The 26,116-nt window shown below is 40.7% G+C and overlaps 1 protein-coding gene across 3 annotated transcripts; it reads left to right on the forward strand.

Annotated features, from left to right (window-relative positions):
- Positions 1-392: 392 nt before the first annotated feature.
- pitpnc1b (phosphatidylinositol transfer protein cytoplasmic 1b) lies at positions 393-20,034 on the forward strand. 3 transcript variants are annotated; one of them, XM_036005952.1, is made up of 10 exons: positions 393-1,050; positions 5,492-5,640; positions 7,817-7,905; positions 8,153-8,160; positions 8,314-8,385; positions 11,135-11,227; positions 14,909-15,064; positions 16,034-16,097; positions 16,273-16,347; positions 17,970-20,034. In XM_036005952.1, the coding sequence occupies exons 1-10, from the start codon at positions 1,003-1,005 to the stop codon at positions 18,128-18,130; spliced, it is 915 nt and encodes a 304-aa protein (XP_035861845.1). In that variant the 5' UTR covers positions 393-1,002; the 3' UTR covers positions 18,131-20,034. The 3 variants fall into 3 exon arrangements, with proteins under 3 accessions (XP_035861845.1, XP_031155340.1, XP_031155341.1); XM_031299480.2 differs by having other exon boundaries at positions 395-1,050; positions 16,273-16,353; positions 17,973-20,034; XM_031299481.2 differs by having other exon boundaries at positions 395-1,050; positions 5,497-5,640; positions 16,273-16,353; positions 17,973-20,034.
- Positions 20,035-26,116: the final 6,082 nt, after the last annotated feature.

Genomic DNA, 26,116 nt, shown 5'->3' on the forward strand with positions numbered 1-26,116 from the left:
TGAGCCTGGTGCTTAATGGAAGTTCTCATGGCTCTGGTAATATTTAATCCAATGGCCCACCCTGACTACCCCTTCTGAGTCAGCCTTTCATATACCCCGAGTGCTGTCATAACCTGAGTGTTGGGGGTCCTGTCTGAGGAAAGCACTTCAAATTCAAAGTGATGTCAACAAACTGATGATAGATGGGTGTTATTGTTGAAAAAAGTGGTGCGAAGGAGAGAAAAGAACAGATAAAGATCAGAGGGAGGGAGGGAGAAAGGGGGTGGGTTGGGGGAGGGGAGGGGGGGGTGGGGCTGGGGGGGGGGGCACAGGTGAGGAGGCAGTTAAGTACAGTGGGCGGGGAGTGGATACTATAGGAGGGAGAGAAAAAAAGAGATAAGGAGCAAACAAGCGAAGGAATTTGTGAGGAACTGAAAGCAGCAGAGGGCAGTTTAGGGGAAAGGGAGGAGCGCCGAGCAGACACCAAGGTTACACATGAGAAGCCTGAGGAGGATTTACACAAAGCACAGAGAGGCAGAGAAGTGAAAGAATAGGTAGAGTTTGTTGGCTTTTAATCTTACCTCACAGCTAATTACCATGTTCTCACTGTGGTGAAAGAAAGCAAACAGAAACTAAGTGAGAAAAACAGCAAGCTGAAAAGGGCAGCTGAATGCAGGAGAAGAGAAAGCAGACGTAACAAGAAAAGTAGGGAGAGACAGCCGTTAGATGGTCCGGGTTTAGGAGATTAATTGAGGAAGAGAAACAAAACAGCAGAGACAAGGCTGTAAGGAGTGAGCGAGAGAGGGAATTAGTAAGAAAACAGCAGATACTCACTGACAGAGCGGACTAGACCTAACTCAATGGATTACTGACATCAGCAAAACAAAGGAAGAAGAGCGTCACACAAGAGGTCACTGTGGTCCAGCAGCAGTGCAGCTTGCCTGAGCCCGTTGTCTACTATTCAAGCAAGACAGCTGAGATAGAGAGACACAGTTCACACAGCGTCCTCTCTGTAACAGCACCATGTTGATAAAAGAGTACCGCATATGTATGCCACTGACTGTGGAAGAGGTAAGTGTGTTTGTCTTTCCCATGCTCACACACGCTCACACACAAACCTCCTTCAACTTTAAATTGAAAGACAAGACAGTGTTTTATTTCTCACGTGAAAGTGTTCTTTCAACTAGTAATCTTAAAAGAGTTATTGTGCTGATAAGAAAAGTGCCATCAGAGCACACAGACCACCCGCGGCTGCTCCTTGGGAGCTTTGGCACACTGGGGTAAGCGATGCACGTTCAGCTTCGAAGGGCTCGGCTAATCTGATGAAGACAAAAAGCACAACACCAGCAGCATCATAGTGCTGCTGCTAAATTATCTCCCCATCTGTCTACTTCTCTACTTCCCTCACTTGCTTCAGTACACCTAACAGTGCACAAACTAGTTGGACTGGTTGCTGGAGCTAAACTAAAAAAAAAAGGCCCACAGGCTTGTAAACAACGTTGATCCCGCTAGAGAGAAAAAGTGGGCAGACGACGGAGTTATGCACCAAAGTGTCCTTCAAAAGGAACGTGCTTATCACCTCCCCTCCCCCCTGTTCAATTCTACCTGTTACCACAACAATGACAGTGACAAATAGCAGTCCAAAATAGGATTTACAGTATCAGTTCAGGGCACACAGAAACTTGAGCTGGCAGCAAATCCTCTTTCGTCTGAATGCAATGTAAGTTTAAGTGCAGCTTATTTAAGCCTCAGTCCAAGCCATTTACAATGTCCTAACAGTTGCTTCATTTTTTAAAAAGAGAATGGTGTTGATTTCCAGGTGTGAATTATCCAGTTAGTACTTCAGTAACACAATACAGCTGTCATTCAATGTGTGTTAAAGAATGTCCACTATTGTGTTCTGCTGTGGGAAAAGCCGACAGGGGGCGGCTGCAGTTCAGGTGGCAGAGTGGGTTAGTACTGTAGGGTTGGGGGTTCGATCACCAGCTCCTTATGTGCACATGCTGAATGTGTCCTTGACACATTGTCCTTGTACTTTGCACAGAAGCAACTGCCAAAAGAATTCTATCATCCTGCAACGTAATGTAATGGAGGTTGTCATACTTGGTATTATTACATTGAATAAAAGTATATTTAATGTGACACTGATCAACTGAAAAAGACTCTAGGCAGATTACGGCTGTGCCATACTCTTTCCATGGTCTTGCTTTGGAGCTGAGTACACAATCAATTACAAATATTTAGAGAATGTTTTTTATTTGTTTAGCAAAAAACATGTCATTGTTGTTGTCATTGGACAGATTCAGGGTTACATAAGTTCAAGTCTTTGCTCTTGCCATGAGCTTTATTTTAATTGTAAATTCTTTGATTGTCATTTACCGTCACACTGACACTATCTGCAGTACTATCTGTTTCCACCCCATAATGAGCTGTATTTAAAAAATTCCAACTTGTAAACCTTTTTTTTGAAAGATAGTAGGCAGAAAATACATGCCAAGAGCTGTCAATAAAGTGTCTCAACACAGCCAGAGTGCATACTAATAGTGATTTAAAGGACTGATAAGTCTTTTCAACTTCCTGCTAAGATTGAAAAAGATTCACAACCTGTGTGGGAGGAGCTCACTGCTCTGTAGTCTGTTAGTCTTAAGACGGTGTAAAAGAACCCATTGCTGTGATTAATTAAGTCCCATATATAATCAATACGTAAATATTGAATGTTGACATTTCACAGTAATTGGAGCAAGAAGGATGAGTGCCACATTGATGTCAACAAAGCACATTGAAGGATAGCAAACTATGATCCGCCCTCCTCTTTCCCTCTTCCTCCACATCTTTCTCCGTTTCTACTCCTATTTAAAATAATGCTTTAGTGGCACACCAATATAGGGCAACAAAATAAATTACATTACGATGGCCACAGCACAAGTTTGGTTGTTCGCGGTCTCATTTTTATTGCTTTTTCATAATAACTTTAAAAACAAAGTTCACCAAAGTGATTTGCAATTAAAGTGAACACAATGCTGTACATAAAAACAGTGTTAAGGAGAAGACAGAGAATGATAGCAGCATCAGTGCAGAAACTTAAGTATTATTGTGTAAATTGTTCAAAAGGAAACTGATTCTGTCAGACTGAGCTCATCGAGGAGGCCGCTCGAAATGCCCAAAGGCCTCATCCTCTTTAGACTCTTTAGCTCACAGAAAATACTCCCGCCTGATCAGCATCGAGCACAAACTGGGGCTGCAGCAGAGAACAAAGTCCCACCCCTTAATTTAGACTCCCCCTGGATGTACCGTGAGCTAAACCAGGTAACGTTATCACTGTCACTGTGTCATGAGCCAAAGCATTAAAGCTTTAGTGCGTAACTTCTTTTTTATATTAATGAACGTCTGTTACATTCAAGCAATTGCCAAATGAGTTGATACAAAGGTAATTAAGACTTTCAGCTCCACAAAACTCTCTCTGTATTTCTCAGTATGGTTATGTTCAGAAAATGGGTGTCGCCCGGCGACTTTCCGCGCAGAAAATCGAGTGAAGATAATTACCTTTTCTGAAGAGTCCATCGTGTTTCTTTAATCCTCCGTGTCCTCCTTGGTTACAAGCATCTGCATGGAGGAGAGGTGGGGGTGGTGCACGGTCACAGAAGGCTTGTATAATTTCAATGCGCTGACAGTTTTGTTGTCATTACTTAAAATTACTCATGGGGGAGACAGAAACTACGCATTATAGCTTTAAGAGTTTGTTGTAGCAACCAACGTAATAATAGTTTAGATTAATATAGTGCATTTCATGAAACCCAAGGACGCTTTACACAAGTACAGGGGGACAAGGGAAAAGAAAATAGTAGGCCAACACAAACACTGAATGAAAAGAAATAAAACCGGGCGCTAAATGGGGATGTAATGTAATATTAGCTACTGACTTACAACCACATTGTGCATTGTAACGTTATTTTATGAATTAAATAGACATATTACATACCTGAGGGCCAATTCGGGGTGGGTTTTGAATCATTCACAATCGTAGCCGTAATTGTCTCCATCTGTTGAAAGCCTGTCACTTTCCCTTTTAGCTTTTAGTTGTCCTTCGTTTAATTTCCTTTTTTTCTGTGATGGCCCTGCCCCAGTATCAGCCATAATAGTTAACTTCTAAAATAAAATAAAAATACAATTAGACCTACAGTATATAAAGAAATCTCCTGCTACCTTTTACCTGGCTGAATATGCTAACACAGGCTTTTTCCGGTGTTACACCAAAATTTGTGACCCGTCAGAATGTGTGACTGTAGAGCTGTTCTGCCTTCCGTAAATTATTTTGTGACTTCACGGGAAAAATCGGACCCGGGCAAAGGCATTAATAAAAACTACATAAAAATAGCGTTCTTTTCACTGTTAGTCTCGTTGGCTGTTAGAGGTCATTTATGATCATCAGATGAAAAATCTACAGTTTCAGAAACAATAAAAAGTTACATATAGTAACTTTAAAAAATAAAGAGCAAATACAAAGCGTGCTCCTAAGCAGCACTGAGTAAGTGCCTGTTGAGACAAAATCAGACTCAGCAACTATGGTTGAACCTTCTGCCAGGAGATTTTTCTGTCATTACTCCTACCAGGTACTTCCTTTTAGTGGTTGATGGTTATTATAATTTCCTCAATGGAGTGTGCAGCTCATTGATTAGTTAGCAGGAATTTTCAACTTCAATGACACCGGTGTGAGAAAAGGTTTTCAGACATCTTTCAATTTAAGCCCTAGCCTCCATAAGCTAATAGTCTTACCAAACAAAGAGAGGCTGTAACTTCAAAACCGCTGAGAGACTTAAATCCAGCAACGGTGCCTTTTATTGCTGATGACTTCAACTTTTTATTTGTGTGAAGAAAAATGTGTTCTTTCAAATGTTACATAGTAATTCTTTAAGTTAAAAAGATAAAATATACAAACAATAGCAAACGTTAAAAAACTCTTTACAAAAGACAAATACAATTTATTTAAAAAAGATATGAAGATATGAATAAAGTAAAATAAATCAAAAACCGCCAAACTGGGCCCACAGGTCTTACAACACATTCCAAGTAACATATAATCCTATTGTGCTACCAATATTACCCAAACCTATTTTTTTTATAAATTTGTTCCACCTATCAGTACTTCTGTATAAGACATTTGCTCATAAGAGGCTACTTTAGTAAACCAGTCATGAAAGGACGGGCTCCCTGATGCCTCACCCCCTCATTACATAGTATTATTTTAAGATATCAGACATAAACATAAGCTCCTATCTGCTTAATATAAAATCCTCGTTGCATGACCACATCAACAAACACTTAAACTAACACTGCACTCTAATTGTGTCACCTTGGATGGCTTTTGATATTGCTTTATCACAAGTTCTCTCTCTCTCTCTCTCTCTCTCTCTCTCTCTCTCTCTCTCTCTCTCTCTCTCTCTCTCTCTCTCTCTCTCTCTCCCCCCATCCTCACTGCCGTACACCTCATCCTAAAACGCTCCTCGGGCTCCAGTACAGGATTGGGCAGCTGTACATGATCAGTAAGCACAGCTGTGAGCAGAGTGGTGGGGGAGAAGGGGTGGAGGTGATAAAGAATGAGTCAGATACTCACCCCCAGCACGGCCCGGGACAGCTGACAGAGAAGCGAATCTACCTCAACAGGTAGAGTGCACCTCGACTGCGTTGCTGTACTAATGATGCATTGAAAACTAATCATTCTTGTGATTTGCAAACTGAGCCTAATCCTCCAGTTGCTGGCTCTGTCATTATAACAGATCACGTTCGATCTTTGATCTCTCACTTCACTGTAAAGCTTTATACGCTCTATTAGATCGATGTTGCAGGTATCACTACTGACAAGCAATAAAACATAGTTTCAACACAGAAACACCCACACAGCAGTGTAACCTGCACATATCCAAAGTCCTTATACCAGCTGCCTGAAACATGTTGAGGCCGATACTGTAGGGTGACAGTAGACATGTTATTGTACCATGAGCTCATCATACAGTGAAGTGTTCTGATTGTGTAAGTTCAGACTCTTTGTTGAGAAGAACACGTCATTCTGATGGTCATAAAAGCATGTCTCTACTGGTAGTTTGAGGCATCAGAGGCTCTGTAACAATGTGTGCTCATAAAAAGCACAAGTTTGGAGATATAACTTTAGACTTATTTTAACAAGTTCTAAAGCAATAATAAACAGTGTATGAACATGTTTTAGCACAATATAATGTAGTTGTAAACAGAATATATTTTAAATGCTTTTTGAGTTAAGATTGATACCGTACCACTCTTAAGTCTGTACGTTATTATGTAGCTTGTTGAGTCAGCAGCCGGTTAGCTTAGCATAAACACTGGAAACAGGGGCAAACAGCTAGCCTGACTTTACTTTACCAAATCAGCCTACCAACACATCTAAAGCTCACTAATGAACTTGTTATATCCTGCTTGTTTAATCTGTAGCCTATAACGTGAAAAAACATCCATTTGCTGTTGTATAGAGGTTTATTTGCTGGATTATTTGTTGGCTGGGAGCAGTTGCCAGGCAAACAGCAGACACTCCGAGATGTTATTGCATTAACCCTAGATAATATGACATTCCATAAAACAGTAACATTTTGTTTTTACATTTCAGTTTTGTGCGGATTAAACAATGAAGATGGATTTACTGAACTTTAGAGGTGATTTTAGGTTAATTTTGGTACCTTTGCACAGAGTCAGGCTAGCTGTTTCTTACGGTTTCCAGTGTTTATGCTAAGCTAAGCTAACCGGCTATAGCTTCATATTTACCGTACAGACATGAAAGTTGTATTGACCTTTTCTCAAACTATTGCTTTAATGTATTTGTGAACAAATATGACTTTTCTTATGATTTAATAACCAGGTGTGTGTGTGTGTTATAACTACTTTGATGAACCATGTCTTTATTTATACATTGTTCTGAGGCTCTGAAGCTCAACAGTGTTAAAGCTGCCTGTGAATACAAAACACTTACAAATGTCCCTATATCGAATTGCAACTATATTAAGAGTGGGTTATAAACCATTTATTACATTTTTATATACTTTTTATAAACCCTAAATAGGGGTGTGTTAAAATAAAGTGTTACCCACATGATTTTTGAATTTTCTTCAAGCTACAACCATCAACATAAACAAGGAAGTATGTGAGAAATGTCAGGACTAAAATGTTTGCAAATGCAATTATTGTTCAGCTGCATTGACTTTGAAGCTATGCATGACTGTGTCTGTTATTGTGTTGTGTTTGCTTTGTGTTCAGGCTGACAGCCCATTAATCAATGAAGTGTGATTATAGTGAAAACTCAGTCAAAAAATACAACCCAGAATTCTCTTTTAACTCTAAATTCATTCCCTAACCCTAAGCTAACCTCACTCATTACCCTAATGTAACCTCAACTCTTATTCTAATCACCACTATAAACCCAAGGCCTAATCCTAAAATAAACTCTTACAGAAGTAAAAAAAATGTTCTCACTGTGGAGGATTTTCCTAATCTTTTTGTGCTTGTGGGACATTTGGTCCTCATTAGTAAAGATATGCTGGAACACACACGCACACACACTTAAGTAAAGCAAGTGCAAAATGTATTTTACCTCAATCATGTTTTGACATGCGACCTAGAAGCTACAGTAACAATTCATCACCACAGGTGTAATTGGGAATGAATCATAAAACTGAGCGCTGTGGTGAGAGTAGCCTACAGGTAATATGGCTATAAATGGCACAAAAAACACTTAGGATTTCTCTGTCTCCCTCCATAAACTCTCTCTCCTACCATTCCCCTCCGTGATTCTTCTTTCTTCCTGCTTTGGGTTCAGCAAACTGCCGTCCTGGGCGAAAGCATTTGTTCCGCGATTGTTCTACGTGACAGAAAAGGCCTGGAACTTCTACCCCTACACCATCACAGGTGTGTGTTTGAGTGCCTTTGTTTGTGTTAAACATCAGGTTACTTTCCCCTCAATGCATTATACAAAACTTATTTACTTTTAACAGATGGTTTTTCCAAGTGCCATCAAAAATTCATCACTATGTATGCATGTATTCCCCCGTGGTAACGTGTACTGTATGTGTGTGAGAGCAATTGCATGCTCATGCATGTATGAGTAACTAATGTCGTTTCTCCCTTTCCATATTAAACGTCCCTGGTGCTGCAGAGTACTCAGTAAGTATTCTCACACATCATTTACTACACATGAATGCAACAGAGCTCATCTCTTTCCAGTATCAGTGGATCTAATCTGCAGCCTGCTTCCACTCTCTCTATCTCTGCCCTCAACCACTTTTCCCTCCATTTTTACCACTTGTCATCCCGTAGGTATCATTCCTTCCCAAGTTCAGCATCCGCATTGAGACAAGATTCGAGAACAACAACGGCAATAACGACAATGTGAGTATGAGAGGGTGCGAGGGGTGAGAAAGATGGAGTGATTAGGGAAGAGAGGGAGGAGAAAGAAATTGCAGTTTTCTCTGCAGCCCACAGAAAATGTTAATCACATTGATGTGTTCATTACAAGGAAAGCAAGCAAAGCACAAAATGCCGTATTGGCAGCTCTATTAACCAGACATGCAGCGGTGGTGAGCACAGTTGTCATGCTGCATTTTGTCCACACGCATAAACACACACAGAAATTCAGTCACAATTACAACTATGTTTGGCCCTTGTGTCTGCAGTCTGTAATGAAGGAAACACTCATAAAATAAAGACATGATGAGCTGACTGTAGCTAGTCAAGTAACAAGAACCAACATGTCAAAATATGGAGATCTACAGTTCTGCTTGTGGAGAAAAATGGGGCAAATCTTGTTTCATGTCAGGTAGTTACAGGTTACATAAGTTTATTCCAAACAAACACAAATTCAGAGTGCTGTACATGATCTACACACATCATCATATCATCATATAAGTGTACTTGAGTACAAATGTGAGGTACTTTTACTTACTTAGTATTTTCTTTTTATGCAACATTTCGGAGTATGACAGCTGTGGGTGCTAGTTACTTTACAAATAAGTTATTACATGCAAAACATATGAAGCTTATCAAATATGGTGCTTTGTTATAAATTAAAGTACCCAACAGTTTGTACAATTACATCTGAAACAATTAGTCTATTTTGATCATCTTTTATGTCCTTTTTTTGCAAAAAATACCATTTCACGGTATGACGTATCACTGTTAACCCAAATTAGTTGACCTTACTAGAAATTTGTGTGGAAAACCGTTGCCTTAAACCACTTTAGTTTTTACACAAGGTTAAACTTGATGCAGTAGACAAATCAAATTTACATTTGTTGTCATTACTAAAAATCATTAGTGAACATAAATAATTTTTTTCTGGAGTTATGTTGTCTAAAATAAGCACGTTAAGTTAAACATGCAAAGAAACATAACAAATATAAAGCATTAGGCTACTTGTTTCTACTAAAGAAATAATTTGTCCAAATAAATATTGTTTCTTTGCCTTTATAATACTATGACTTTAAGATTAAGCTATTTATTTTATAAAAAAAAAACAGAAAGGAAAACAATCAACAAAACACAATCTTCTGAGCTGCGTGGGAAGTTTCATTCAGAAGATAGAGTTACTGATTTCCAAGCCACGTATATGACATTGAACACACTCGCACTCCCCAGACGCACTCCATCAGTCCCCACCCGGGTCTCGGTCATAGTACAACAATAAATGTAGATAAACATGAACACTAAATCAACCATACAAAACTAAAACCCAGATAACATAAATGCACAGCCAAACATTAACAGAACATTATTAAAACACACTTTAACTAGGACAGAAACCGTTCAGAACATATATTTTTATTCCCATGAGCCTTTGCACCGCTTCAGCGCAGAACAGTTCAAACGACCCCGCCCCTCCCATACAGAAACTTAACATCCTTAGTTATCTCTGCTTAACATGATCTGTGCACTGCATACTTAAACTGATTATTACAAACAACTAATGTGATTTAGTAATGAATGTGTTTTTTTAACAAAACATGAAAGAATAAGTAGTGACCACTAAAAAGTTTAATTACAACTAAATCTGGGTTTAGAGTGTCCATCGTTCCTGCTTCTGAGGATTTGCTCATTTTCTTTGTAATTATTTTAATTATTCTATTTCAGTTTGTTTTGTCCCACTATTGGGTGGACAAAACAAACAACCAATTAACTGAGAACGTAATCTGCAAATCAATCAATAATGAAACTAATAATCAGTTGCAGCCCCATATAGAAGAGTTTAAAAATTAGCTCCACTTCACCAAGCGAAACAGTAAAATGCTTTTTAAAGCCTGAGTAATCATAATCTAATGAAATAATATATAATAGCATAACAGTCACAGGGGCCATTTGTCTGCATATTAAGCATTTATTTTGATACTTTAACTTCATTTTTCTGGTTTTAGTCACATTACTTTTTACATTTTCAATGCAAGACTTTTACTTGTAGGCCTAATGGAGTATTTTCTACAGTGTTGTATTAGTACTTTTACATAAGTAAATTCTATCACCACTATGGAGGCTTTGTATGTCTCTGTATGAATATCTACACCACACAGAAAACCATAAGAGTGTCATGCCCTGAGCACACTGTAGAAAGCAACACAATACGTCCAGCTAATGCAGTTTATTCCATAACAGGGAGCAAGACCTTGGGTAGACAAAGACCACCAACAGCACCACAGGAGCGTAGTGGGCTATTATCCAACAGCAGATATTCCTTATTTGTTAGTTTTCAACTGTGAAATGAACAATTTCAGCAGGACATTAGAAGACATTTTAAAGAAGGTCAGATAAAAGTACAGTAGCCCTAGCCTCAAGAAAAAGTGTATTCTGCTCTCATAACTCTTCTTTTTCCCCCCTTTTTAATATTTCTCAATGTCCTTGTTTTTTTCTTATCTCCCCCTCCTCTGCTATCTTGCCCCAAGGGCCTCAGGGTGGGATATAGTGAGGGGTGTTATGGTGTGTGACCTCAGTTTTCTATACAGTTACTCATCTACTCTCATCCACCCCCCTCCCTCCACTGAGTGAGTGACTGTATGCGTGTGAGAGTATGGGTGAGTGAGTGTGATCATGTGTGTCTGCTCACATTATATGTTTATACATTGTACGACCTTCCCCATCTGTTTGGATGTAGGTGTTTGAGGACACGCCGACCCCAGCAGAGAATGTGAGTTTCCTGGATATCCTGAGTGACCCCATCCCTGAAAAGCACTACAAAGAGTCAGAGGTATGCTGTGTGGCGATCTGACGGCCACATTCTGCTTTGTTGAATGTTGAAAGTTGTAGTGCTATTCTACTGGAATTGTACCTTGTGCGACAGCACCGGAAAAGCTGGTTTCACACGCTGCACGTCAACCGTTCCTGACAACCGCAGAGTGTTTCCCAAAAAAGACAGTGGGCCCTATCTTGCACCCTGCGCAGCGTGGCACAAAGCGTGACGCAAGTGTCTTTGCTATTTTAAAGGGGTGATAGAATGCAAAACCGATTTTACCTTGTCATAGTTGAATAATGACAGTTCAGTGGGTAAATAGGACATACATAGAAGCTCAAAATCCCATTGATACCCCTATCCTCTGCAAATCTCACATTTTGAAACTGCCGCTGAAAACGGGCAAATCGCAACAAAGCTGGAAGCTGACGTCAGCATCCCAACTCCTAGTCTTTGTCAAGCCCCAACATTTGCATAGGCTATACCACTGACCTGAGGTCAGCTTAGTCTTCTAAGGTCATGCAGATCTCCAGAGGTCCGCTATTTAATTACTAAATTCACTTCTGAGACTTTTTTATGCGAGAAATCAAGTATGTAGAGGTCAAATATGGGCCGTTTTCCGAAAATTGATGGCTAATTGCAAATTTTGTCCAACTGTGTGTCGCAGTTCAGCAGGAGCTCAGCAGGCTACGTGACAGCGGCCGGTGCTGCCTTGCCGCCCGGCGTATCCTACTTCATAGACTCTGGCTCGCTGTGAGCTAGCTGGATCTCCGTCATGAAGGGAAGCCCGCGGCGCTCCATACCCGCGCAAAGTCACCGGTTCTGGGTTACTGGACTACAAAATGCCGAGGCCCTGATGGAGTTCCAGGGCCTGCAGCTAGCCGCGATTCATAGGATTGAAGGGACAGTAGCAGCTAACGAAATCCATAATGTTCACAAAAATGCATTCAATTGAAATCGGACACCATAGTTAGCTTTATAAGACCTTGGGGTAGATGTTATATAAGTGGCGTGACGAAATTCAAACTGTAAATATACTTTAATTATGCCGAAAGTGAAGCTAACTAGCCGCGATCTGTAAACATAGGATTGGAGGGACAGTCGCAGCTAATGAAACCCCTAATGTTCACAAAAAATCATTAAATTCAAATCGGACACCATTGTTAGCTTTATAAGACCTTGGGGTACATATTATATAAGTGGCGTGACAAAATTCAAACTGTAAATATACTCGAATTACGCCGAAAATTAAGCTAACTAGCCGCGACCTGTACACATAGGATTGGAGGGACAGTCGCAGCTAACGAAACCCCTAATGTTCACAAAAATTCATTAAATTCAAATCGGACACCATTGTTAGCTTTATAAGACCTTGGGGTACATGTTATGTAAGTGGCGTGACAAAATTCAAACTGTAAATATACGAAGGTTATGCCGAAATTGTAGCAACGATCTTGTGCCATAGGATTAAATGGGACACATAACCTAGCTTGCAGCTCCGGAGCTCCGCGGAGCCCCAAGCCCCCGTCGTCCAGTAACCGAGAAACGGTTACTTTAACTGGGTATGGAGGTTGCCGCTTTCTTGTCAGACTGTGTGGAGCTCCTAAAGTCCGACACGTCTAACTAAATTTGCAATTAGCCATCAATTTTCGTAAACGGCCCATATTTGAGCTTTATGTAGTTGATTTCTCGCTTAAAAAAGTCTCAGAAGTGAGTTTAATAACGAAATAGCCCGACAAACAATGTATAACTTTGCAGTGTCTGAAATATTAGACCTGCTGTCTCGTCTCCAATGTGTTTCTATGGGGTTCGCTCAAACCAATCAGCGCGCAGCTCATCTAAATATTCATAAGCATACCATATTTGGAAGAAAAGCTCTTGTTCCAAATAAAGCCATATTCACAGGGTAGTTAAGCGCCTAATAAAATAGCATTCGGGCAATGTTCAGCCCAACCAATGTTACATACCCTATTAGGAGACCTTAAGGAACAGTGTAAAATACCCTATATAATCATTCTATCACCCCTTTAAGTCCAGCACCCACATCGTTTAAATAGCAAATGCATCTGCGCCCATCTTTGCGCCCATGGGCGTGCTGGTCTAACAGGGAGGTGTGTTCAGGTGAATTCTTGGCATATTGCTATCTTGAGGCAACGGGAAGTGATCGCGCTATTGACCAACAAAAACCTGCTCTAAAGTCAATAGCGCAGTATTTCATTGTTATTTTAACAGCAAATTAGTAAAATGCACCTAGGCTTATGCACAGCACGCACACACTATGTTTGTTACACACACACACACACACACACACACACACACACACAGGGAAGCGCAGCAGCACACAAACATGCAAAAGATTAAAAACATAAATATTACGGTGCAAATCTGCCATCATAATAGCAATATGCCAAGGTACAAATGCGCCTGGCTTTTAAAGGGAATGGGAGATGACACTCTGATTGGTTTATTGCATGTTACGCCCAAAACACACCTATGAATTAATGAAGACACTAAGTACAACCCTTTTGAACCATGCGCCCGGCGCACAGACTACCAAACTAGAATCAAACTAGCAAAAGTGGATTTGGACATGCCCTAAACGCAACTATGCCATGCGCTTCATGCCGTGCGCTTATATCGTTTAAATAGGGCCCCAGTGTTTTTAAAAGTGGTTACTGCCACCCAGCAGTTACCAGAGATTCAGCACGCTAAAGAAAAATCTGTGCGTGTTCATGTGGGCAGCAACCGCTTTAACCCTCTGCCGTCTTCCCCTCATTGAAATTACTGGAGGCTTCGAGTTACCACGTGGCGGTGTGAAAGCTTCTAATTGCAAAAACAAATGACTGTGTGCAAAAAAAAAAAAACCCTATTGAAGTTTTTGCAAGATCAAATTAAAGGAATAGTTCAGCATTTTTGAAAATACACTTCGTTACGTGAGAAGATCGATACCACTTTAATGTGTTTTTATTGAGCAAAAGCCTGAAGGCAAATAGCATAGCTTAGCATAAAGACTGTAGGTGCGGGAAAGAGCTAGCCTGGTTCTGTTAAAAGTTTAAAAAAAAAAAAGAAAATCACTTTCCAGCACCTCTCTAGTTAATTCGCTATATCCTGTTTAATTTAAAAACAGAAATGTAAAAACGACTAATTGTGGTTTTACAGGGAGTTACGTGCCCTATTTCTATAACTTTTACATTTCGGTTTTTGTACTGATGAAACAAACAAGGATTAAGTATTAAGTCAGTAATACGCCCAGACACCTATTTTAAATCTTCATTCCCTTGAACTTCTTAACTCCCTTCAAGTCTTTGGAGACAAAAGGTCAATTCAGAGGCCTGTGCATGTAGACAATCACACGTCAACACAGATGAATAATATACATACACAAGCACACATGCATGCACACAAACACACACACACACACACACACACACACACAAACGAGCAAACACACCAATCTCATACATTGAATGGCACGGTAAAAACGTAAAATCACAAACCCTTTCATAATGTATGTTATCACACTTTCCTCCTATGGGCTTTGTTGAGCAACAATCTCCTTGCACCTCCACACACTAATCACACACACACACACTTGCAGTTCAGACATACACATCCATAGTGCCCCGAAGACGCCTCACGGGACTAAAGTTGCTGCAGACTCAGCAAGTAACGTATAGACCCACTTTTCAATCTGTGCAGGACCTGGGTCACTGGCAGTCAAGTAAAACTGGCAGAGGGCCTCTGGAGAAAGGCTGGAGAGACGACCACAAGCCTATTATGTGCTCCTACAAGAGGGTACAGTGCAGCTTCGAGGTGTACGGCTTCCAGACAAGGACTGAGGAATTCATACATAAAGTGAGACAGAGTGTTTTGTTTCACATCATGCCTTTTCCCTGTGCTGATGTAAGGAGGACATCAAGATCGATCTGCAGTTAATGTTACGAGCCCATATAGGGGTAATACTAGGCGGGGAAATTAGATTAGAATTAGAATTTATAGCTAATTGTTGTGCTTTATTCAAGCATTGCTTTCAGCATGTTGGAGGCTTTAACTATGTACACCTGCAGTAAAATAATCATCCTTGAAAACCCTGATTGGTTATTTATTATTTGAATGTACCATGTGTTGCATTTTGACACAAATAAATCATTACGACATTCATTTTGAAACATTAGTATAATTGCCAAGACCCTCGCCACGAAGGCTCTTAGGCTTAGATTTATTGGAAAAATTGCTGTATTGTTTTTGTACAACAAAAACCGTACGAGGGCCTCTGTTCTTCTGGTGCAAAAAAGCAAAGGTTTTTAGTTTCTTACAGTGGAAGTTGGTGTGACAGGTTAAAGAGCTGATAAAAAAAGTCAACTATTTATGCTCAACAATGAAGCGAAGCAAATAAGCATGATAGAGAAACCAAAAGTACTAAGAACAAAACTAAAACACACCCTCTTTTCAACATTGTTAGTGCAAAGAAAGGGCGTTTACAGGAATGTGGTTTTAGTTTTTGCAAAGGCGAGTGCAAATAATACTTCACAATTAATTGCAGTTTTATCGAAATCGCAATATGGACTAGTGTAATATCCAAATCGCAGTGGTTCAATATTTGTCAAAGGTAAAGATGTCTAACCTCACTCGTCCCGGCCTACAAATCATATCCTACAGACTACAGAAAAACCCATGTTTGGTACAGATCCTCGGAAAACCCACACTATACAACACATACACACACCTGCACACTTCTAAATCCAGAACACCCAGTAGCATTTTTATTTGCATTTCGTTTTTCCTGCATTTTGCAACATGTTTTTGTTTCTGGTATTATTTCAGAACATCCGGGACATTCTTCTGGTTGGCCACAGACAAGCAGTAGCATGGATAGACGAATGGCACGGTGGGTCACAATGCAAAATTCTACATATTACAGTTAGATAAAACATTCAGAACAATGCAGTTGTACTTTCAAAAATACACGCTGTGAAATTTAGTACATATTTCATACGCTGTTCTGATGCTGTGTGTGTGTGTGTGTGTGTGTGTGTGTGTGTGTCACTTTGCTTTCCCCACAGGGCTGAATTTGGAGGAGGTGAGAGAGTACGAGCGAGCGATGCAAGAGAAGACCAACAGCAAAGTCAAATCCAACAACACAGGTGAGGTTGCAGCTCCTGACCTGCACTGTACTGAAATACCACAAAGGACGGGAGGGGAGACAGAAGGGGGGAGTGAGGGAGAGGAGAGAGGATACAGCTGGATGTGAGACCAGTGAAGGTAGAGAGAGAGAGAGAGAGAGAGAGAGAGAGAGAGAGAGAGAGAGAGAAAGAGAAAGAGAAAGAGAAAGAGAAAGAGAAAGAGAGATAAGCAGTAAATGAAAAGAGCTGCAAGTTTGAAATGTATATTTGTGCTCCATGGTAATTATTCTTGCATTTAATTTCAGGATAATAAGCAGCGGATATAGCAGGAGAAGTAGAGGAAGGCAAAAAAAACACATTTTTACATCATTAGGAATTTACAATAAACCTGAACAGGTATATTGCATTTTTAGCCCATGGTGTTATCCATTGCTGTCAACAGACTGCAAAATAGTATGAATTAATAACTCTTGTAATGCTAACAGGCGTGAACAGAGGCTGGTTGCGCCACTAGTGCCTTAGCTGTGCCCTACAAGTACCCAGATGGCTGGTGCACATCTGTGGGAGAAAAAAGGAGATGGAAGAGCAGTCAGGAGGCAATTCACAACACAAGGAGCAGTGAGGAAGGAGAGGCAGAGGGTGTATGCCCAGAAAAGGAGGACAGAAAGACAGATGTAAGGGGGGGAGAAGAGTGTTGGCTGGCTCATGAAGTGATAATGCCACTGCGTCGGTCTGATAAACAGTGTAATGCAGCCACCTGCTGAACTCTCCCCATCACCAGCCCTCTCAACATAAATAACCAGCCATTGCAGCACTTAGCTACAAATGTCAGCCCTGTTGGGGGTCTGTGTGTGTGTGTGTGTGTGTGTGTGTGTGTGTGTGTGTGTGTGTGTGTGTGTGTGTGTGTGGTCACCCTGCCCCCTGCAGGTTAGTCTGGTGAACCTCAGCTGGATGTGAAAGATATGAAAGGTTGACTTCCCAGTATGGCCTTCTCTCTCTCTCTCTCTCTCTCTCTCTCTCTCTCTCTCTCTCTCTCTCTCTCTCTCTCTCTTTCTCTCTCTCTCTCTCTCTCTCTCTCTCTCTCTCTCTCTCTCTCTCTCTCTCTCTCTCTCTCTCTCTCTCTGCTCTGATGAGATAACAAGCTGCAACAAATCTGCAGTCATTGCTCAACCTGCTGCAGCTCGCAGCACCGCCATGACCCCCTACAGGCCAAACACTGCCACTGCGTTTATCTCTGCACAGACCGAATGATAGTTTTCATTTCATTCATTTGCCTTAATAAAAGTAAATGGATGTCATTTACTCTAGAGAGTCTAATAACAAGTTGGGTGTGTGGATTGAATACCAATAAGGGATTTAACTAATGGGAATCTAAGTGTACGACACAGATCTTAAGTATACTTAAATAAATTGAAAACTCAAACACAGTTGTCCTTCGGTTTCCTTTCTTCGCAGTGCCTCTTCTGCTTTTCTTTCTCTTTTATCTCTTTAATGTTGTTTCTTCCATGGCATGTGTATCTCATTCTCTATCCATCTCTTATTCTCACAACTTCAATTTGCTTCATTTGCATAACATGAAAAGCAAATAGAGAAGAAAAATCATTGATAAAAGAAAAACTCGCGCTCTCTTTCTCTCTCAGGCCCACCAGCTGCCTCTCGTCCTGCGTTCTCTCGCTCCATCTCAGCGACAGACGAGCGTTCACTGAAGAAGATGGGAGTGACTACTGCGGCCACGTCTGACCCTTCACTCTCCTCTGTGCCACAAAGTCCCATGCGCCTCAACTCCACACCTGAATGATGCCTCACACATAGACACACACATTGTACTGTACAACAGGTACACACAGAAACCAATGTCAACACTCACCAGTCGTGATGTTTTTCTCAAACACTAACCCACATGCAAACAGTGACTTAACGGACATTTTGTACAGTTGTGTTGGCTCGATTTCCAGTTTCTGGTGTACAAGCTTAAACCAGTCAGATTTTATGCAAATAGCCTGTACAGGCATTTGTCATTATGACATGTTCTGGAAAATTAAAAAGTAGCCTACATCAGCAACCTATGCCGACGACGTCAGACGCTAAATCCAACTCAACTCATATGACACTGTTATTAAAATAATATTATGTTTGTTTAACAAATGTCAGCAGGGGTGGGAGGGGAGAAGATGCACACTACGTACGTTGAGGTTGTTACTAGTAGGTTCATGTGTTTTTTCATCATGGCAGCGTTAGCCTCAAAGAAAACTCAAACTGCGCCCATATGGCAACATTTTGGATTTTAAGCCGTAAAACCTAGACGTAGTCCTGCTGATTGTGGTACCCCTTCACTCTCTGCTTTCATCTTCTTATTGACTGTTTATTGGCAGTTGGAAAACCAGCTTAGAGATGTATTACTGCCACCAAGTGCACTGGAGTCACAAAACTGGAGAGGCTGCTGAGTCAAGAGCGATACCTAGTTGTAAAATTTAGTACACAGGTATTGCTCTTGACTTAATATCAAACCAGTTTGAACATTTTTACACCAGCCGAACCCTAACATTTTGGACGTATTTACTCTCTGGGGGGAGTCAGATAAGAAGATCAGTTCCACTTTCATATTTTTCTGTCAAATATATGGCTACAGCTAGCAGCTGGTTAAGTTAGCTTAGCTTAGCATCAACACTGGGAACAGGGGGAAACTGCTAGCCTGTCCAAAGGCAACAAAATCTGCTTACAAGCACTTTTTAAGCTCATTTATTAACATGTTACATCTTACTGTAAAACACTGAATTGTTGTTTTTACACTTAGTTTTTTGTGCATATAACATGTTTATCTTTAGATGCGCTGTTAGGTGGATTTTGAAACCATTAGATGGCCAGGCTAGCTGTTTTCAGTCTTTGTGTTAAGCTAAGCTAACTGGCCCCTGGCTCCATATTTACCGTACAGATATGAATGAGAGAGGTATCATCTTCTAAGCTAATTTTCCAACAGAGAACGAATAAGTGTATTTCCCAAAATGTCCATTAGGACACAGTAGAGATATTATCTATTTTTATGCACATGTAAGTGTAGTTGCTCTCTTCACTGCATGTTACAAACGTTACAACAACACGCACTACGTGTGACAATTTCTATTATTGCAGTCAAAAATCCTTCCAGTAGCTTCGACAACCTGTAAACACACTTTTGAGTTTCTCTGCCACAGTGGAGGTCAGCGACCACCAGCAGGGCTCTCCTATTGTTTCCCAGCCCCAGCCCAGCAGCCTACAGACAGATGCATAAGTAGTTTAATAGAGTGGATCTAATAAGAGAGAAGAGGAGAATGGGGGAGGCTGTCAATGCTATGGATCTGCTACCCTCTCCACCTCTGCCAATAGGTCAGACCAGGTGTATTGACAGAAGGCAATGAGGCGTTATATTGGTTCCTTGAAAACTTAGCTGAGCACTGCAAATGGGTCAAGCCAGGGCTAAACGTCAATGATATGACCATTTATAAGACTATTAGCTCAATTTTTTAATGTACATTTAGAGGAGAATGGGTTTTCATCATCAGGGATCAACAATGGCAATGATGAAATAGTTTGTTGTCCTTAATGTAAAAACATTTAGTTTGAATTAAGTACATAAATGAATCAAGTGGAAAATGCATGTGGAAATTGCACGGTATAGTCTTTTGTAATGGACTTTAATCAATAAATACAATTTCTTAGCAATGAGAGGATTCACTAGTGTCCTGATATCTGCCTAGATAAGTGAAACATTTACTCACATTACACATGACATTATCAGCCATGTTTGATCAGTATTGACCTGGACCAGCTATTCTACTCACCAATTTCACACTTGCGTGCCATGTGGAGCCAGCTCCAGCAACAGTGGCAGCCACTTGGTCCAGCCTGGTTTGGCTCTGTAGCTCATGGCAGTTGGATCTCTGCAAGACAATGGAGAGGAGAATAATGAATGTTTAACAGATGTGGGGTTGTGAGTTGGGCGTGTGTGCATGTATGTCATCGCTGTATCACTTTATTGTTCAAGACTTTAGGACAAAAGCCCAGGCTTGTCACAGAGATACTTCAAAGTGCCTGTGACTGACAGACATGGCACCCTGCTTTAAATGGTGCACCAAATAGCTCACATTATGGGGCTCATTATGGCTTCTTTTATCCATACAAATCAAGAGTCAGCATGACAATTTGTTATTACCTCCCCGACAAAGGACTTGCAGACGTGCATTCACATACACACACAAACACATAAACAAATGCACGCAAAAGTCTTTCTCTCAATGTGTCTTTTTACAGTAGCAGCAGGAGGCTGATATGAAAGAGCAAGTGCTCAACACAGCCAGGAGTGTTCACAAGTGCTGCAGAGGGAGCACAAACTGCCGGCTGCACTGCGTTAACATTACCTCTTTCTCTTTTACTTCTTTGTCTCTCCCATTAAATGTTCTCTCTCATTATTGCAATCTCCACTATTCCCCTCTTTACTCTCCATCCTCCTCCTTTATTCTACCTCTCTCATTCTTGAAATCTCCCTTGATCTCCTTTTCTCTCGTTCCTCTTTATCTGTGTGTCCTCATCTTCGTTCCTCAAGAGGGCCTCTAAAGAAGATGTACTGTGTTCATTATATGGAAATGTTCCCCATGGTACATTATCATAGATCCTGACCCTGTAGCGCAGAATCATCCTGCTATTATAGTGCTTGTCTGTACAGTCACTTTCATGTGAAACCTTGAGCTGGACACCTATGGGTACACAAGAGAGAGAGAGAGAGAGAGAGAGAGAGAGAGAGAGAGAGAGGATGGTGGAAAGACAAAGGGGAAAAAGAATTAAATAAAGGAATAAAAGATCAAGGAAAGAAAACATCGAAACATAAAGAATACATTTTGAATTAATAATTTAGATGGAAAGACCGTTTTAACAAGCAGGAATTTGAGGCAGTTTATTCTGGGAAAGAAAATTATAAAAAGCATGTGTGTGTATGTCTGTACATCATTTCCCCTCCACCTTAATGGCATTTTGCCAAACCACACTGATGTACGAGCTCCAGATCAATACACGCTCTCCATTCACTAGACAGACACTAATGCAACGGACTCATTTGTTTGACGAAGTGTGCATGTGCATGTGCGAGTGTGTGTTTGTGTCTTTCAAACTGGTTTCCATTTCCTGGCTATGCTGTATCTTTAACTCAGTCGTTAAAAGGAGATTGACCATTAAGCCACATAGTTTAGCATGTCACTAACTTAATGACTTATTTCACATGCCAACATTGATTTAATAAAGGTTTTGTGTGTGTGTGTGTGTGTGTGTGTGTGTGTGTGTGTGTGTGTGTGTGTGTGTGCGTGTGTGTGCGTGTGTGTGCGTGTGTGTGTGTGTGTGTGTACTTGCGTACCAATCCAACAGCAGACAAAAAGGGGACATTTTGGAGGTCCACTGCTGGGCTGTGCAATTAATTGAATTTTTAATCGCGATTACGATTTCGGCTCCTAACAATCACATAAACAGATTTATCAAGAAAACCGATTATTTTGCAGATTACGTTTTGCAAGTCTCTCATTATGTCAGTTGTGTTCTGAATGAAAAAATAAAGGTTCAAAACGGGAAAAGTATGAAGAGAAATTTCACATTTATGATTTTTTCCATAATCAAGCAGCCCTAGTCCCTTGTTTGGAGGTCAGGTTTTAAATCATGCTGTGTGAGTTCAGACTCAGCACTGCCCCTGCTGCTCCAGCGGCTGGCTCCGCAGGCTCGGGGGACGGCCCCGTCCTGTCCGCCTTGTCTGGCATCCAGTCACCGCTTGCAGTCGCTGGCACGAATTCCAGGATCGAAGTCCTGCACGAAATCAGCCGCCCCGGCTGATTTTTTTCCCCACTATGGCCACGCTAAGACCTGCCCTTCAATAGCTACTATTGGCCAGGCGTCCATGCTTACGTAAGGAAACGTAACTTGATTTGTATAGGTCTTATCCCCTGACCAATCAGCTATCCTAACCTTAACCACTCGAGGTCAATGCCTAACCCCAATCAATCGAGCTGCTATTGAAGGGCGGGTCTTGGCGTGGCCATAGTAGGGAAAAAAAATGTTGCGCCAAGCTTCCGTCTACCTCCACCGCTAGACCTGCGCCTGTGTCACTAATGGATGGCGTCATTCCAGCGACGCAGAGGGTAGGTGCTCCCGGGCAGTTAGGTGCTTGTGTTTCATTTTTACCCTCGTAGGGTTTTGAAGTTCTCGTGGCAGTGATAATGTCAGTGATTTTTCCCTGTTTACTCTACGAGATTTTTACGCCGATTCATAATATAGCTCAAAACGCACCGTAATTCTAGCAGAGGGTACCTGCCAAAGCCCCCAGGAACAGTGCCATGTCTTGAAGCAACCATGGGCTTAGTGGCCAGTGGTGGAATTGCAACGTCTGACAACCTGCTGGCCCAGAAAGACTTTTCCAATAGAATGTATTTCACGGTTATAATTTTTTGGGGGGTACATCAGCTTACCAGTCCGAATACTTGGATGGTCCTTGTTCAAACCATCTTAAAATAAATTAATAATTTTTTTTTTTTTTTAAACACATCGCACTGGTATGCAGGATCACATGACGGTTCTCCTGAGTTCCTGTAGCTGTAATTATGGTTATACTGGCTGTGGATTATCATGTGTGTTATCTTATGATGCAGCCAAGCACTGTATGCTGTAGCCTGTAACGTGGATATAACATTGTTTGGGTCTCTGTTCCCAAGCTGCCGGGTCTCGCTAACATTAGTGGTAGCTAGTAATGAACGTGTATCAGACCCACAGGACTGCGCCCGGCAGAGCCGCCTCCACATCCGAGGGCTGTATGCTGTGGGGCTGTAAAGTGGATTTAACGTTATTGGAATCTCTGTTCACAAACTGCCGGGGCTACAGCTAGCACGACATAATGATAACATCTCTTTGGTTCTCTTAATACATCCATTGTTTATTTAGATAAGCATTAAACGATGAAAACAATGAAAACAATGTTTAACGTTAGTGAATATTTTAGACAATGAACGACGAGTTCTCTGCATATATTTGTTTCTGCAAGACAAAAGCTCATGAACGAGTGGTGTGGCTATACGACAACTCAATCAAACTGTCGCTAGTGCGCATGTCCATCTTGATGTTATGGGCCAGTCAACGCAGAAGATTCAGGTATTTTAGAGCTGCATCATGCGCTTTGAGCAACTCTCATTGGAATGAATGCTATATCCACTTCTCTTAATGCAACATGGTTCCTGCTACTGCTGCTCTCCCTGCTTAAGGCTTTCCATGTAGGCACATGAAAGGGCAGGAAGTTGTGCTCTTCCTGCCTCATAGTGCGGTGTTGCTGCTGCCCTCCCTGCTAATGGTTTCCATGTAAGCTCATGGATGGGCGGTTTTGCCTGGTATAGTGGTTTTGGGGGATCCTGCACTGCTGCTCTCCCTGCTTAAGGCTTTCCATGTATGCACATGGAAGGGCAGGGAGGTGTGCTCTCCCTGCCTCATGCTTTCCAGGTATGCACGTGGAAGTGCGGGGAGGCCCCAGAACAGAGCCATATGGCCAAATACAAATTGCAGATGAATGAATCTATTTTGACAAAGTGGTCCTGACTGAATTATGTATTTTGTAATAATTTGTCTTTCTGTAATATGTTATATTGTTAGTCAGGGTTCTAGTTTCAGATATAGGTTATTGATTGACATCTTCACAGATGATGATAGAAGTTACGTCAGAAATTAGAGGGTGGTCAGACCAAAATTAGAACTGCATTAAAAACATCCAAGGGGCTGTGTTGGTGTGGGCATGTGACTAAAGGTACAGGTGAGGAGATGAAACATTATCTAGTCTGGCATTATGTCATAACTCAATGGTATCGAGTCATAACTCGATGGTATCGAATCATGAGTTTATAGGCTTATTACAGTTTTTGCCGATTGCTTACACACATGTTGCAGAATCTGGCATGTACAGTGTTAAGCGTAATTTATGCTTCTGCGTAAAATCTACGCCATGGCTACATACGTAGGTATGTGGAGACACGGACTGTTATGTAGTTCTCTCTAAACAATATGAATAAACATAAATAAAAGTTTCCAATCAGCTGATTGTTTTTAATGTATTAGTTTTATATCATTTATGTTGAAATGCTGGGGAAGTTCTTCCACATGTGAGGCTCTGGAGCAGAATGGGAAAGTGTTGCCCTTCAAGCCCTTCTGTATACAGATGTAAATTGTGTTAGGGGGGTTGTGCATTTTACTGATTAAAGCTTGGCCACACACTCCCAACCATCTTGACCAGCCCTGAACACACACACACACACACACACACACACACACACCACCACCAAATAACATCTGATGCAAAGTATTGGGATAAAAGGTTTATATATAGAATTAAATGAGTTTTTATTTTTGAAGTATTTAATAATAAAGTTTTTTATACCAAATGTTTGTCTCCAGTGGGGAAAATAACTTCCATTATTCAAGTAATGTATTTAAGTACAATTTTGAGGTACTTGTGTTATTTAAGTATATGCTACTTTATACTATCACAACATTTTAGAAGGATTTTGTTTATTCCACTGCATTTACCAGACAGCAACATATATCAGTTGATAAAATCTGATGCACTGTTATAGATTCAAATTAAAATGCTGCTTACATGTTAATGTATCTCTAATTTAAAAAAAAAAAAAATCCAGTAGTACAGTATAACACTGGTGAAATAGTAGTAGTAGGGAATAATGCATGATAACTTTTATTTTTATATTTTCCTGATAATACTTACTGCACTTGAGTACAATTTTAAAGGCGGCACAATAGTTGTAAGAGTATGTTATGGTAGTATTACTACTTTTATTTGAGTTCTGTCTGCAGACAGCTTGTGTTTGATCAGGGTTCAGGGTTACAGTAGGTGATGTGGATGAAAGATATGAAGCGGTAAGCTGTTGATTTCATTTATTTTTGGCTGCCTTATCAGCGACCTTGGATTTTAAAAAAAAAAAAAAAAAAAAAAAACCTTAGTATGACGAATTAAATCCTTGACCTTAGAGTTGTTAAGTGCATTAAAGGTGACTTGGTGTTTATAAAGGTGATAATATTGTAAGACTATTTACCGGTGTCTGATATTGTGTGTGTGTGTGTGTGTGTGTGTGTGTGTGTGTGTGTGTGTGTGTGTGTGTGTGTGTGTGTGTGTGTGTCTGTGTGCGAGAATTCCCATTAATGTAAGTCTTGCATAAGACTACACGGTGAGTGTAAGAGCCAAATAGGGACTAGTTCATCTGAAATAATAATTTAGTTTAAAAACAGTTAAAATGGTAAAAAACTATTTCATGAAAATTCATAAGAAATGTATTGGTTTAAAATGCATGATTTAGTAATGTTTAGGTCTAATAACATTTCAGTATTTTGAGCTTCCAGTCAGATAGCACTACGTCATAGCGTAATTGATTGGATGTAGTTAGTTTTAGTTTAGAAGTTAGAGAAGTTGGAAGCAACACAGTTTTTTGAACGTGCGTACCATGTATCATTTTGTGTTTTATAAGTAAACATGCAAAAAGAAGACCATCTGGTTTGCTCGTGTTTCAAATACTGGTTGTAGTTAGACTGACTTCAAAAAAGTGGCACAGAAGAATTAGAAGCAATGAGGTGCCATTATATTAGTCAAAAAACTGGCTAAACGAAGCTACGCTGGATAACGAGGAGGACGTGGCTAGCTTGTTGCTGGATGAGGAAGCGGTGTATCGGACTTTAGCGCCGCAAACGAGCCACGGAGCCGGACCTGTCTGCCCCAGAGGCCCGC

The sequence above is a fragment of the Sander lucioperca genome, chromosome 10 (assembly GCF_008315115.2).
Source record: "Sander lucioperca isolate FBNREF2018 chromosome 10, SLUC_FBN_1.2, whole genome shotgun sequence".
NCBI lineage: Eukaryota > Metazoa > Chordata > Actinopteri > Perciformes > Percidae > Sander > Sander lucioperca.

What these genes read in the sequence shown, in the direction of transcription:
- pitpnc1b (XM_031299480.2), top strand. Translation starts at nt 1,003, where the DNA reads ATGTTGATAAAAGAGTACCGCATATGTATGCCACTGACTGTGGAAGAG. An exon ending in CTGAGGAATTCATACATAAA is followed by an intron (nt 15,065 to 16,033) that starts GTGAGACAGAGT and finishes GTATTATTTCAG; the next exon opens with AACATCCGGGACATTCTTCT. An exon ending in AGTCAAATCCAACAACACAG is followed by an intron (nt 16,354 to 17,972) that starts GTGAGGTTGCAG and finishes TTTCTCTCTCAG; the next exon opens with GCCCACCAGCTGCCTCTCGT.